Genomic DNA, 16,326 nt, shown 5'->3' with positions numbered 1-16,326 from the left:
ATAATCATCCTTATGAGAGAAGACACAGACCACATTCTGATTTCCTTCAGGACAGATTGTGACTTAAATCAAATCTGAATTTATAATCACTAATTATAATATTCAAACCTTCAAGGTCCCAGCTACTATTAACAAATCAAGAGAAAAAAGATTATCACCCATAAATCCATATATAGGTCTATATATGTATGTACATATAGGCATGTGGGGGCTGTGATGACAGTCTAGGGAGGGAAAGTCCACAAGGAGGAGACCACTGATTTACTGGGGTATTGTCAGTCTAGTCTTTAGTGCCAACATAATGCTTGGCACAGTATCAGGACATGATGAATGTTTATTACACGTAAGTTATTTAACCATAATGTTGGTTTAATGAGGATGAGAGTGAAGAGTCTGACTTGACCCCAATTCAAGCGTGACAGTTGTGCTATGAGAAAAGTGATTATTTCTCTATTATATTAATTGGTTGATTGTCGTCCTTCATTCTCAAAGAGGACTAAAATGACAACGCTATGCTAGAGTCCAGTTTCACTGTGTCCGATTGTGGCTGATCAGACCAATATGACCTCAGAACATTCTGCCACGGGCCTGGCACAAACAGTCCTTGTGAACATGTGGGGTGGATTCTCCAAATTTGCACATCTTCTTCTGAGCTATTTCAGTCCTACTTTGTTCATAGAGCACAGCACCTTCTCCGCTGTGGGCATGCCATGCTGACGGTTATTATATTAATAACCAATTATTAACTTTGGGATCCAGTTTTATTTTCTTTTTCTTTTATTTCTTTATTCATGACCCATACCACCCCTCTGTCTACTGTTGATAAGGTTGCTCCAAATCTTCCCCACCCATGAAGAAGACCTCATTTCTGTTTAGAGAGGAAAGAGAATTTAATTAAAGAGAATTTCAGTCATAAAGCACTAGGCTTATGCCTTTGGAATCTTCGAAGTGGAGTTTAGGACAACTCAGCTCATGAAGGAGAATCTACATAGAATCTGGGTAGACATGGATTCCATTGTCCAGATGGCTGGAGGTGGCTGAGTCTCATGGTCAAACCACATCCTCAGCAGGAAGGGCTAAGGGCTTTTAACCCACTTCCTCATTTGAAAAAGTCTCCACCTCATTGACTGTTAACCAATCTGGGTTGATTTTCAACTATCATGGGCACCATCTTTTCCAAAGATATATAAGCATTCAGTGATCTCTGTGGTTTTGTCTTTGGTCTGAGAAAGACTATTGATCTTCAAATTGTTGATTACTTGCTAGCCTAATTAATAAATTGGTTACTAATTACACAGAAACTCTATCTCTCTGGCTTTTCATTCATCTCAGGAATGACACACTTTCATCTTCTACTATCCTTCTCAATTGCCTGTGGGAAGTAATTGCCCTACTGAGCCCATGATTCCCACTAGTGAAGTAACAGGTAGACGTGAGGAATGTGATTTATCAATCTAAAAACATTACTGAGAATTCTATTGTTATTATGATTATTCATTCAGTCAGCAATGATTTAGTGTGTACTTCCAATGGCCAAAGCACCGCGGTTTATGTTATCAAGGTAAGACAAATGTAAAACTCTTCTCAGTTTGGGAACTTTTCGACCTAGGCCTTGTCACTATCATTCACACTTTCTGCCCTTGTCATGTCACACTGTCCTCTGACTGGTGCAACATCTGGTAATTTTGAGCCACCAAGAGATTTGGCTTGGGGAGAATGGAAGTAGGTACTCCGGAAGGCCCAAGACACCTACCTTCAGAGAGACCAGAGGGTCCTGTGGACGTCTCAGCACCCATGGAAGCTGTGAAGGCTCCAGGGACTAAAGACAGTTAAGGAGATTCACAAACATCATTTTTTATGCTTAAGTTTTTGAAGTTTCCAAGATGAAGGATGCAGGTGCAGAGTTTCCGGGCACGATGGTCCTGAGAGACCCTCACTCTCAGACTCCGGTCAACATATTTGTTTGACTTGTACCCAAGAGGCATGAAGATGGCCCTCCTTTCCTACTCCATCCACAGGGAACACAGAGAATAATATCCAGGAGGCAAAAGTACCCCATAAATATGCCCTGCTCTTTCTAGGTGTTGCCTTCGTCTGAACAGAGGCTTACTCCGTGTCTCACATTCTTCTTTTCCAAACGACAGGGACTGTTCAAGACTGAGTATCTTTAGGAAAGAAAAATCTTTAGCAACAAAGAAGGTGCCTGTAGATGCATGAACAACAACCCCCAGTCACCTTACAGTGCCTTGGCTCTTTAGATATCTGGGATGTTGACCATGGGCCTGGGGACACTGGGTTTCTTATCATCTAGGTTATTTGTGATCCTGCTTTTGCAGCTTTCTCTTTCTGAGTATCACATGGAGAAGAGTCCTTGTGAAATAAAAAGAGATTACAGTCCCACATATAGAAAAGAAAGGGACTTAGTCATAGGGGGCTTCTTCTCCTTATTTCTGAAAATAGAAGATCACAAGAATAGTTTGTTCTTCACACATCCTCCCATCTGGTTTCGTGCAGAATCAAAGTAAGTGGTTATTTTTTTCTGATTGATGAAATGCTTATCTCTACTTCTGACTGACTGGTTTGTTGGGAGAGTTGTGTTTTATTTAGCCTCACAGCTTTGTTTAAAACAAAGCCTTGGGTTTGAAAATTTCTAGAAACCAGGTATCAGGAACATGATAAAGTAAAAGTTTTATTAATATGCAGTACAGCAAACAGAGAAATGGGAATTATCCATACACATCTCATATGTTCTTATAAAAGTCAGAAATTCATGGTCACAGATGAAAAAAACTCATCCACTAAAAGTATGAGGAAGACAAATCAGGGAGGAAATACATTCAAAGTTGGGGTTCAGGTGGCAAACAACATTCCCTGAGATTGGGCTTGATTGACAACCTGTTATTGGTACCAAATATGGGAGGAAATATTCCTTATTGAACCCATAAGTGACATAGAAGTTCTCGAGGTCACTTATCAATGCTAGGTTTGGGTGAGGTTTGGCTAGGGAGAGTTTCTGCATCTTTATATAACAAACTAGTAGAAGGATTTAATGTTAACTCTCTTAGGCACTAGAGAAGAAAATAAATTCAGAATACTCCAGTCAGTCTAGAGTTTCATCCAATACAAAGCTTTGAGCCTCATCTGCCTGACCCCAGTGGAAAAGACAAAGTCTTTGCTTTTAAATTTTGATGAGACTTAGGATCACTTAATCTAAGTCACTCCATATTGGAGTTCTGTCATTAGAAGTATAATATTCCAATATATCTAAAATACCAAATAATAGAAAGTTTACAATGACCACAACTGCCTTGTCTATCATACCATTCACAAGGTTCATTAATTGCACTGAGTTCTCAATCCTTTTATGTCTAAGAAATACAAACTATAGGGCAATTTCACTCAAATGAACAATCAGAACTCGATGTGCATGCCATTAACAAATGAAAAATGACCCTGGCATTAAGAATTTTTCTATTTACTATCAATGCAATGTTGCCTATATTTGAGATGATCATTTGTGCAAATAGTTCCTCCTCTGAGTAATGAGACGGCTCTTTTTGAAGGTTTAGAGCCCGGGATTCAATACAATCCTTTCAGTCCTCATTATTATGCCCAGTCCTTTTACTTTGCTTTCTTTCATTTCCTTTCCTATTATTTATTAAGCCTCTTATGGTTGTGAAACCTTAGGAGGGGGACATAGTGATTGGACCTGGTTTGGGAATTGTCCTTAGGAGATCATTACAATGAGGTCGGTGATAAAAGCATAGGGCTCTCATCTAGGATATCTCCTAATTGAGGTGTGTGAAATGTACAATACTTCGAGTTCCTGCTGTGGGTCTTATGTACCCAATAGGTGGAGTTTTCCTAAGACTTGGGCTTGGGAAGTCTCTGATAACTATTTCCCTTACTCTCATTTAATTCTTCCAGTTCGTATGTCAGGTTATTCTTCCCTCAAAGTTCTCCTCCTCAGTCCTTCCTCTAATTAAATATCCATAGTTAATTTCTTCATTTCTGCTATAATTTCTTCATTTTGTCTCTATTGTGATCATACATTTAATCTGCAAATGGAGAAGATACTGTAGTAATTACATGAGTAAAGTATATTTTGAAAGTATTAACTGTTAGGATTTTCCTTTTTTAAAATACAAAAATGTTTGTAATTGATGAATTTTCTGTATACACAGGGAAGAACTTCAGTCATTTTAAGTGAAATGACTCAAGCGTTATCTTTTCCAAGGACTTGGTAAAAGACAAGAGAGCAATTCATCAAATTTGCAGATGACACAGATCTAGGAGGGTTTGATAAAACATGCCATAAGAAACTCAGGACACTACATAATCTCAGAAGGCTCAAGGATGGCATTGTATCAAACCATTAAAAACTTAATAGTGCTAAATGCACTCTTCATTTTGCCTTCACAATCAACAATATAAGAATACTAACATGTAATTATGATCAGAAGAATTATTTCAGGGTTGTAATGAACTGTAAAATAATTCTTTTTTTAACTTAATAGCATTTTTTCAATTATATGTAAAGATAGCTATCAACATTCTTTTTTGTAAGATTTTGAGTTCCAAATTTTTCTCCTTCCCAACCTCCCTCCCTTCTCTCCACTCTCACCACGACAGCATGCAATCTTATGTAGTTATACATGTACAATCATGTTAAACATATTTCCATATTAGTCAGGTTGTGAATGAAGAATCAGAACAAAAAGGAAAAACCATGAGAAAAAAAATTGAAATAAGATGCTTCAATCAGCATTCAGATTCCATATTTCTTTCTGTGGACAACAATCCAAGACAATTGTAAAAGACTTGTGGTAGAAAATAACTCTATCACAAGTGTTTTAAAATTGACTTGGATTATTGTATTGCTAAGAAGAACCAAGTAATTGTCACAGAAGGTTGCTGTTACTGTGTACGCTTCTCCTGGTTCTACTCATTTCACTCAGCATCAGTTCATTCAAGACTTTCCAGGTTTCTCTGAAATCTACCTGCTCATCATGTCTTTCAGCAGAATAGTGTTCCATCACATTCATACACCACATCGTGTTAAGCCATTCCCTAACTGATGGGAATTCCCTCAATTTCCAATTCTTTGTCACCAGAAAAAGAGCTACTATAAATAATTTATACATGTGAGTCCTTTTCCCTTTTTATTGATGTCTTTCTTATACCAATCTAGGAATGGTATTACTGGATCAAAGGGTATGCACAGTCAATTTTTCTGCTTCCTTTTCCAAGCTGTTGGCTCTTTTTTACGTAATCCTCCTGCGTGACTCTTCATTCTTTTCCCAATTTTTCTTTTCTCTCTCTTATTTGACTTTTTATGTCCTTTTTGAGCTCTTCCAAGAGGACTTTTTGGGATTGAGACCAACTCATAACCCCTTTTGTGGCTTTCCATGTGGCCTGGACATTGTGTCCCTCTTCTGTGTTTTATTCCTCCCTATCACCATAGTACTTTTCTATGGCCAGAGCTCTTTTCTGTTTCTTGCTCATTTTCAGCCTGTTTCATGACTCTTAAAATTGAGAATGAGAAGGCTCTTTAGTGGGAGGTCTCCTGTTTAGGTCCACAAGGTATCCAGTTGGGAGGATAAAGAGGACAGCTACTATGGGTTCAGTAAAGTTCCTGCCAAAATGTCAGGAAGAGCTGAGAGAGGGAAATGTTTCTCCTTGGTAGGAATCACTTCCTTGGAAGTTCTGAATCATCAAGGCCCCAACTGTCTTCCAAAGTTTCACAGGTTGAAATGGTAACTGGCAGAGAGAGTCTCCTCATGCTTGATGTACTTAGTTTCATTGACCACTCCCCTTCACCCTCCATTAAACTCAGTCATACAATGAAATCAGTTCTTAATATTCTTTGTGTTCTCAAAGGAAAACCAGGAAGCCTGCCTTGTACTTAGTTGACAATTCTTCATGTACTTAAACATATTGTGCTTCTTTCTTTTGCTTTTCTTTCTTTAAAATTTGTGAATAATTATCTAGACAGAATATAGAATATCTGTACCGTTATGATCAACCATCCAGGCTGTCTTGGGCTATAAATTTGTTTCATTGTGTCTTTTTGTGAGTTCTACTGCTTTCGAATTTGTTTAGAGTCATTTTTTACAGGTATTTGGAGGAGCTTGGGGGAGAACTCAAGCAAGTCACTGCTTTTACTGCGCCATCTTGGCCCCACCTCCCACCCCTGTCATTTTTGACATTGATAAATTGCTATTCTTTTTTTAATCAGATTAACCAATTGTTAATGTATTTTATTGTTTTTTTTAATAAAACTGATCTGTTGTATTTCTAAGGTTTTTTTTTCTACCTTCATGTCCAGTTCATTGATGTGCTCTTTTTCTGTTATATTGATGAAAGCATTTCAGGATAAAAAGTACTTTCCTCTAAGTACTGATTTGGCAGTATCTCATAAATTTTGGATTGTTTTCTCGATATTGTCATTCTTTTTAATCAAATTATTGTCTCTATGATTTATTCTTTTTACTACTTATTCTTTAGTATTAGATAATTTGGCTTCCAATTAATTTTTAATCTATCTTTCAATGGCCCTTTGTTGAATAAGATTTTTATTGAATTATGATCTGAAAAGCATACTTTCAATATTTCTGCTTTTCTGCATTTCACTGGGAGGTGGGTTTTTTATTAATGCCATAATATGTAGTCACTTTTTGTGTAGCTTCAACTGAGAATAAAGGTATTTTCCTGTCTGTTGACATTCAGTTTTCTCCAGACAGCTATCGTGTTTAATTTTTCTAAAATTCTATTCACCTTCTTCTTTCACATTCATTTTGTGGTTAGATACATCTAGTTCTGAGAGTGGAAAGTTGAGTGCTCCCACCAGTATAGTTTTATTGTCTATGTACTCCTGAAATTCATATAAAATTTTCTTTAAATGTTTGGATGCTATATAATTTGGTGCACATATGTTTAGAATTGATATTACTTCATTATCTATGCTACCTTTTAGCAAGATGTATTTTCTTTCCATATTCCTTTAATTGAATCCGTATTTTCTTTAATTGGATTTTTTTTTGCTTTTGCTTTATCTGAGATCATGATTTCTCCACCTGCTTATTTTTTTTCTTCAGCTGGAGCATAATAGATTCTACTCCATCTACATACCTTTACTCTTTGTCTGTCTCTCTGCTTCAAATGTGTTTCTTGTAAACAACATATTGTAGGATTCTCTTTTTATCCACTCTGCTTTCCATTTCTGTTTGATGAGTTTATTCCATTTATGTTCCCAGTTATGATTATTGTATCTTTCCCTACATTCTATTTTGCCCTGTTTATACTTTTCCCTCTTTTTTGGCCATGTCCCACTTCAAAAGTATGTTTTGCTTCTGACTTCTGTCTCCCTTAAAATGCCCTTCTTTCTTTCACCCCTCTCTTTTTCTCTTATACCTTTCCCATCCTACTTCCTCATAGGGTAAGTTAGATTTCTATACCCAATTGAGTGTTTATGGCATTCCCTCTTTGAGGCAATTAAAAAGAGAGTATGGTTCAAGTGTTGTCTGATGCTGCTATCTATTTTCCCTCCACTATAATAGGTTTTTTGCACCTCTTGCTGTGAGATAATTTACCCTACTCTACATTTCCCTTCCTTCGACTTCCAGCTTAATCCTCTTGGTCGTATGTGTGTGTGTAGATAGATAGATAGAGAGATAGATAGAGAGATAGATAGATAGATAGATATAGATATATATGTATATGTATATATATTATGTATGTGTGCATTTTGTATATGTATTATATATGTATGTGTATGTATATATGTGTGTATGTATATATATATATATGTATTTGATTATACTCTCACCATCAACTTAATACCTGCTTCTTCTTTTTTTGTATCCTTTTTTTAAACATCCTTATTAGAGATATAGTTCTTCAGAGTACAAGCAATATGCTCACACTTGGGAATATACAAAGTTTAACCTTATTGAATCCCTATGTTTTCTCTTTCCTGTTTGCCTTTTTTGATTCCCTTAATTCTTGGATTTGAAAATCAAGTTTTCTGTTGAGCTCTGGTCTTTTTATCAGCATTGCATGAAAACCCTCTTTTTCACTGAATCCATTTTCCCCCCTCAAGATTATACTTAGTTTAATCTACTAGATGATTTTTGTTTGTAATCATAGATCTTTTGTCTTCCAGAATATCCTGGTCAAAGCCTTTGATCCTTTCAAGTCAAATCTTCTTAATCTAGGGAAATCCTACCTGCAGCTCCACAATATTCAAATTATTTTCTTTCAGATTGTTTATATTAAGAGAAATGGTTATGTCTCTCCTATACTAATAACAAATTAATATGGGGTAGAGTGGGGGGAGATAGAGGTTTTTTTCTTTTCAATTCCCTCATTCAAAGTCCAATCTTTCAAGGGCATTTCTGACTCTGCCTAAAAATTCACCCTACTGAAACCATCTCATCTAGGTGGAATTTTTACTCCCACCATTTTTCATTGTTTATTGACTGGGTAGATACTTTTGTATAGCTTCACCAAGGCAGGAATGGTGTGGCTGGAGATGATATGAGTCACTCGATCAACTTCATATCTCCAGTTCCTCATTAGAATAAGCCAACCTCTCACTATAATATTCACTCTCATTAATTCTTAATCAACTAGAGTTTATTTCCACCTGATGGGAACACCTACTCCTTCGTGATCATATAAGCATTGAGTGGCTTCCACGAGTTCTCTTTGGTTTACAATAGAAAGCCAAGTGACAATCAAATTAATAATTATTATTTATCAATTATTTTAATGTAATTATTTAATTATTAACACAATTTAAAATTTGAGTATTAATTATTCAGAAATTATGTCTCTTGCACTTTTCCTGTTACAATAGCCTTATTCTTGATCTGGGAACTCTGGAATTATGCTATAATATTCCTAGGAGTTTTCACTTTGGGATCTCTTTTACAAGGTGATACTTGGATTCTTTCAATTTCTATTTTATCCTCTATTTCTAGAATTTATTGCAGTTTTCCATGACAATTTCTTGAATATTATTTCCATGCTCTTTTTTTTATCATGGCTTTCAGATTGTCCAATAACTTTTAAATTATCATTCCTGGATCTATTTTACCACTCATTTACTTTTACAATGAGCTATTTTTCTTTTTTTCTTTTTCGAATTTGTTTTATTGTTTCTTCAGATCTCATGAAGTCATTGGCTTTCCCTTGCAGAATTTTAATTATTAAAGTATTCTTTTCTTAAGTGAGATTTTGTACCTGCTTTTCGATTTTGCCGGCTCTACTTTTTAAGGAGCTATTTTCTTTGGTGAATTTTTGTTAATCTTTTTCCATTTGTTGTGTTCCTTTGGCCTACATGTGTCTTCTTTTTCCATGATTTTCCTGCTTCACTATAATTTCTTTTTTCCCAAATTTTTCTTCTATCTCTCATTTGATTTTTAAAAACCCTTTTAAAATTCTTCAGGGAATTATTTTTGGTCATGAATCTACTTCACATTTTTTCTTTGAGGCTTCAAATCTAACTATTTGGACATTGTGGTCCTCTTCTGAGTTTGTCTTTCAATCTTCACTGTCACCATAGTCAGTTTCTGTAGTTAGGTTCCCTTTTTTTGTTTCTGTGTATTGATATTCCAATCTAATTTTTGTCTTCTGCCTTTATTTTTAAATTGGGCTTTGCTTTTAGGTTGGAGGGGCACGGCATCCAGCTTCTTATGCTAGGACTATAGGATTTCACAGCAGGCCTCTCCTGGGGTTTGGGCCTTTCTGCTCTCTTGTTGCTGTGCAGACTGCTGCTATCTTATCTGGAAACAACCTATGCTTGAGTATGCTCCCCCTTTACTCTAGTGAGACAGACCTTTCTTGCCCACTTTCTAAGTTGGCCTGGCTGGAAAATTATTTGACCCCATCCCATTGTTGGTTTTGTCGCTCTTGAATTCATTTTGAGGCATAATTCTACAGTTGCTTTTAGGAGAATTTGGGAAACTAAGGGCAAGCTCTTGCCTTACTCTGTCATTTTAACTAGATTTTGCAATATTTTAAAAGAACTTAAAGTATCAAACATTACCAGGGTTTATTTCTCATCTTGATTTTAAAATAAATTTGTCTCTAATTTTAATATCACTCTGTGTTATTCTTTGACTTCAAAGAGATATGAAAACCAATTGTGGTTGACTTTGAGGAGAATACCAGGCAAAACATTGCACACCTTGGAAAAATACTCAAATGAGGTGAGGGAGACCATGGCAGTTTGAAATATATATATACAGCATCATCTAGAGAAGGTAGAAAAGGTAGATTCAATTCTATTAAAACTGTTGAAAGAAGGAAGACACAAAAATTCTAAATGCACTCTAGAAGTGAAAGGAACCTTAGTATTTCATAGGATGAGGACTACAGGAGCAGTTTCAGAAAAAAAAGAAAGTAAGGCCAAGAGAAGAGGTCACTAGAATCTCAATAAACATTGACAGTTAAATCATCAGTGATTCATAGCAGCAGTCAACAGTGTGGATTCAAAGGATCTCATATATATGTGACTAAAAGATGATGATGTGGATTTCATTGCTGTCCTGGACTGTGTTCCTTTGTCCAAGTGACCATGATGATCCAGTCATTGTATGGGATATATTTGAAGCAAATACCCATATAGACTCTTGTAAGTTTTGGCTGTAAAGCATTATGTGACAAAAATTATTTATTTTTAGGGTACATTGGAGTGAGCTTAGAATTCCTTCAATATTTTGCTGCTGCAAATGAGGTAATGGACATTTAGATTCTGTTTTATCCTTAGCCTTTATATGTCAATAGAAAGTCAGCTCTAATTGGAGTCAAAATGAGCCTGGTAGAACACCTCTTTCAACGATATGGAGCTCAATATTGGCATGTTTGATCACTTCTGCAACTTGGAAGGACAGATTTAAGTGGTGACTGTGATTCTTTTAAGAGCCTGATTCCCTTCAACCAATTTATTAGCCCCTGGAGATATTTTGCTTTGGGGTGTCTAACAGGCTAGGTGATGAGAAAGAGAAGTCTGGGCAGAATCTCAATAAGAAGACTGATAAGTTCTTACAGCATCATGGTGATATGGGATGTGCACAAAGAGCAGTCCACAAAATCCAGCTTTCTGAATCATGGCCAATGTGTTGCTCAGCTGAGGGAGAAGTTGAAAAAATAACTTTGTATCTGGCTTCATCATCATACAAGAAAAATAACCAAAGAAATTAATATTATTCTACTTTGCTTTCCTGTCGATATGTTTCACAAGGTGACAGTGTCTTGATAAGTAATTTTGGTGGTAATCTAACAGAGAAGTTAGCAGGCCAAGGGGAAACTACTTGGCACCTAGATGTAGAGAAGCATGGCATCATATTACAGGCAGGCAAAAATTTTATCATTCAGACAAATGTCCATGAGCATATATATCATGTGAAGAAGATTGTAGTTACTATGCCCAAATAAACAATTAAAACAAGGGAAGTTAGTGTCAGGATACTGCAATTGACAAGTACTCAGCTAAGCTCTCTCAAAATCCCCTCTAGACAACTCTAAAATGACACTTCAAAACAAGTTCTAGAGTGGCAGAAGCAACAAATATTTCAGCAAAAAATTTTCCAGCTCAGAACAATTTAAGTGGTCTGTAAGAATGGTTATTTTTCCAAGTTAGTTACAAATTGATAAATGGTGAAAGGACATGAAGAGCCAGTTTACAGATGAAAAAATGCTTGAAATCACTATTGATCACAACAACTTTGAGGTACCATATCACACCTGCCAAATAGGAATATGATAAATGTGGGACAGTTGTGGGGAAATTGGAACACCAATGAATTCTTGGTGGAGTTATAAACTGATCTAACCATTCTGGAGAGTAATTTGGAACTATGCCGAAAGGGCAACCAAACTGTGCGTACCCTTTGATCCAGCAATACCACTACTAGGTCTGTATCCCAAAGAGATCATTAAAACAAAGGGAAAACCATCCATAAGTACAAAAATATTTGTACCAGTTCCTTTTGTGGTGGGAAAGAATTGGAAATTAAGGAGATGACCATCAATTGAGGAAAGCCTGAACAAGTTGTGGTCTATGAATGCAATGGAATATTATTGTTCTATAAGAAATGATGAGGCTGAGTCAAGATGGCAAAATAATAGCGAGGACACACTTGAGCTCTCCTCAAAACCCTCCAAATATCTTTAAAAATTGTTGTAAACCATTTCTAGAGCAGCAGGATGAACAAAAAGGCAGAGTAACCCAAATTTCCATCCCAAGACAAGCTGAATGGTTGATTAAAAAGGTCTATTGTGCTGGGCTGGGAGAAGAGCACAGTTCAGCATAGGGGTGCAGGCAAAGACCAGGCCTCAGGGTACAGCACAGTTCAGTGTGGTCCACCCTGGAAAAGACAGGGACCCAGCAGGCCTGGATGAGGTCCCAGGGGACTGAATCATGGGCAGCTGTGGCACTTTCCAGACTTCTCAACCCACAAGCACCGAAGACAACTTAGAAGGTAAGTAGGAAAGATCTGTGACCATGGTGAGAGAGAAGCTCAGTCCCAGCACCGGTCCCAATGCAACCCTGGGGCAGGGGCTGCTTCTACAGCTCTTGGCCCACAGAAATGAGAGGAAAGTTGCAGGATAAAGGGAGGTGCCCAGTGGGAAGTTGATGGGAAGACAGAGACAAGAGTCCCCCAGGATGGGCATCTGAGCATAATCTACGGAGAGAAAGCCCACAGTGAGGAGACCATTGATTTACTGGGGTTTCGTGAGTCTAGTCTTTAATGCCAGCATAATGCTTGACACAGTGTCAGGACGTGATGAGTGTTTATTACAGAAATATTATTGAACCAGGATGTTGGCTTCATGAGGATGAGAGTGAAGAGTCTGACTTAACCCCAAATCAAGCATGACAGTTGCAGTATGAGAAAAGTGATTAGTTTTCTATTACATTAATTGGTTGGTTGGTTGTCCTTCATTCTCAAAGAAGACTAAAATGACAACGCTATGCTAGAGTCCAATTTCACTGTGTCCAATTGTGGCTGATCAGACCAATATGACCTCAGAATATTCTACCACAGGTCTGGCACAAAGAGTCCTCGTGAACATTTGGGGTGCACTCTCTAAATTTGCACATCTCATGCTTCTTCTGAGCTATTTCAATTCTACTTTGCTCATAGAGCACAGTACCTTCTCTGATGTGGGCATGCCATGAGGATGGTTATTGTACTAATAACCAATTATTCATTTTAGGGTCCAGTTGTTTTTCTTTTTCTTTCAATTCTGTATTCACGGCCCACCCCACCCCTCTGTCTACTGCTTGATAAGGTGGCCCCAAATCTTCCCCACCCATGAAGAAGACCTCATGTCTATTTAGAATGTAAACAAAATCAAGAATTCCAGCCATAAATCACTAGGCTTATGCCCTTGGAATCCCCCCCATTGGAGTTTAGGGCAACTCAGCATATGAAGAAGAGTATTCATACAACGTTTTGGGCGGGGATGGATTCCAATGTCGAGATTGCTGGAGGTGGCTGAGCCTCATGATCAAACCACATCCTCAGCAGGAGGGGCTGAGGGCTGTTAGCCCACCTCCTCAATTGAAAAAGTTCCCCCTCATTGATTGTTAACCCATCAGGATTGATTTTCACCTGGCAAGGGCACCACCTTTTTTCCCAAAGATAAATAAGCATGCAGCAATCTCCATGGTTTTGTCTGGTCTGAGAAAGACTATTGATCTTCAATTTACTGAGTACTAGCTAGCCTAATTAATAAATTGGTTATTAATTACTCAGAAACTCTATCTCTCTGACTTTTCATTCATCTGAGGAATGACACACTTTCACCTTCTACTATTCTTCTCAATTGCCTGTGGGAAGTAATTGCCCAGCTGAGACCATGGTTCCCACCAGCCAGGTAACAGGCAGGTGTGAGGAATGTGATTTATCAATCTAAAAACATTATTGAGAATTCTATTGTTATTATGATTATGCATTCAGCAACGGTTTAGGATGCACTTCCAATGGCCAAAGTACCATGGTTAATGTTATCAAGGCAAGACAAACATTAATTCCTCTCCGTCTGGGACCTTAGGTGCCTAGGCCTTGACACTATCATTCATACATTCTGGCCTTGTCATGTTACACTGTTCTCTGACTGCTGCAACATCTGGTAATTTTGAGTCACCAAGTGATTTGTCTTGGGGAGAATGGAAGTAGGTACTCTGGAAGGCCCAAGAAACCTAGCTTGAGAGAGATCAGAGGGTCCTGTGCGCATCTCAGCATCCATGGAAGCTGTGAAGGCTCCAGGGATTGAAGACAGTTAAGGAGATTCACAAACACCATTTTTTATGCTTAAATTTTGGAAGTTTCCAAGATGAAGGAAGCAGGTGTAGAGTTTCTGGGCAGGATGGTCCTGAGAGACCCTCACTCTCAGACTCTGGTCAACATGTTTGTTTGATTTGCACCCAAGAGGTAGGAAGACGGCCCTCCTTTCCTACTCCGTCCACAGGGAACACAGAGAATAATATCTAGAAGGCAAAAGCGCCCCATAAATATGCCCTGCTCTTTCTAGCTTTTGTCTTTGTCCTAAACAGAGGCCTGTTGCATGTCTCACATTCTTCTTTTCCAAGTGAGGGGGACTGTTCAAAGTTTGAACATCGATTAGGAAAGAAAAATCTTTGCCAATAGAGAATGTGCTTATAGCTGCATGAACAACAAACCCTAGTCATTTTACAGTGCCCTACTCTGTGACTATTTAGAGATTTGGGATATTGGCCATGGGCCTGGGGAAACTGGGTTTCTTATCATCTAGGTTATTTGTGATCCTGCTTTTGCAGCTTTCTCTTTCTGAGTATCACATGGAGAATAGCCCTTGTGAAATAAAAAGAGATTACAGTCCCACATATAGAAAAGAAGGGGACTTAGTCATAGGGGGCTTCTTCTCCTTGTTTCTGAAGATAGAACATCACATAACCCAATTGTTCTTCACATATCCTCCCACCTGGATAGTTGTGGAATCAAAGTAAGTGGTTATTTTTTTTCTGATTAATGAAATACTTATTTGTTGGGAGAGTTGTGTTTTATTAAAGTCACAGCTTTGTTTGAACCAAAACCTTGGGTTTGAAAATTTCTAGAAACCCAGTATCAGGAAGCTGATAAAGTAAAAGTTTTATTAATGTGCAGTGCAGCAAGCAGAGAAATGGGGACTATCCATACCCTCCCTGTATGGCATTATAAACAGACAGAGATTCATCTCCACAGGTAACAAAAACTCACCCAGTACAAGGATGAGGGGGACACATCAGAGAGGAAATCCACTCAAACTTGGGATTCAGGTGGCAAAACAACATTCCCTCAGATTGGGCTTGATTGACACCAGTTATTGGTGCCAAATATGGGAGGAAATACTGCTTATTGGAACCAAATGTGATGAAGAAGTTCTCGAGGTCACTTGTCAATAATAGGTTTGGTTGAGATTAGGGTAGGGAGAATTTCTGCATCCTCATACAACAAACTCAGGGAAGTATTTAATGTTAACTATCTTAGGCACTAGGAAAGAGAATAAATTCAGAATACTCCAGTCAGCACAGTGTTTCATCCAGTACAAAGCTTCAAGCTTCATCTGCCTAACACAAGTGCAAAAGACAAAATCTTTGCTTGTAAAATTTGATGAGCTTCAGGACAACTGGATCTAAGTCACTCCATAATGGAGTTCTGTCATTATAAGTATAATATTCCAATACATCTAAAACACCAAATAATAGAAAGTTTACAATGACCACAACTGCCATGTCTATCATACCATTCACAAGGTTCATTAATGGCACTGAGTTTTCTTTTCTTTTTACATGTTATTTTTTAAATTAATTTATTCTGATTTGTCAATAATCACTTCGATAAGCTATCAAGTTTTAAATTTTTCTCCCCTTCCCTTCTCACCTCCCTCCCCAAGATGGCACGCAATCTGATATAGGCCATACATATACATTCTTATTAAACTTATTTTCACATTACTGATGTTGTAAGTAAGAATTCGAACCAATAGGAGGAACCACCAGAAAGAGGAAACAAAACACAACAGAAGAAAAAAATAGCAAATACTAAGCTTCAATCTGCATCCAAACTCCATAGTTCTTTCTTTGGATGTGGATAGCATTTTCCACCTTTGGAGATGTCTTAGATCCTTGCACTGCTGACAAGGGTTAAGTCTATCAACATAAGTCATCGCACAACCTGGCTGTTATTGTGTACGACTTTCTCCTGGTTCTGCTCACTTTACTCACCATCAGACCATACAAGTCTTTCCAGGTTTTTGTGAAGTCAGCCTGTTCATCATTTCTTATAACACAAT

At 37.6% G+C, this 16,326-nt stretch overlaps 1 protein-coding gene across 1 annotated transcript in view; it reads left to right on the top strand.

Annotated features, from left to right (window-relative positions):
- The first annotated feature begins 14,752 nt into the window (after nucleotides 1-14,752).
- LOC114040702 (vomeronasal type-2 receptor 26-like) overlaps nucleotides 14,753-16,326 on the top strand; it is a 57,940-nt gene continuing 56,366 nt past the window's right edge. Inside the window, 1 exon segment of the mRNA XM_027858850.1 lies at nucleotides 14,753-14,997. Coding sequence (XP_027714651.1) covers nucleotides 14,753-14,997 — 245 coding nt within the window.

The sequence above is a fragment of the Vombatus ursinus genome, unplaced genomic scaffold (genome assembly GCF_900497805.2).
Source record: "Vombatus ursinus unplaced genomic scaffold, bare-nosed wombat genome assembly UNPS02013931.1, whole genome shotgun sequence".
Taxonomy (NCBI): domain Eukaryota; kingdom Metazoa; phylum Chordata; class Mammalia; order Diprotodontia; family Vombatidae; genus Vombatus; species Vombatus ursinus.
This window is presented reverse-complemented; position numbering and strand designations above follow the sequence as displayed.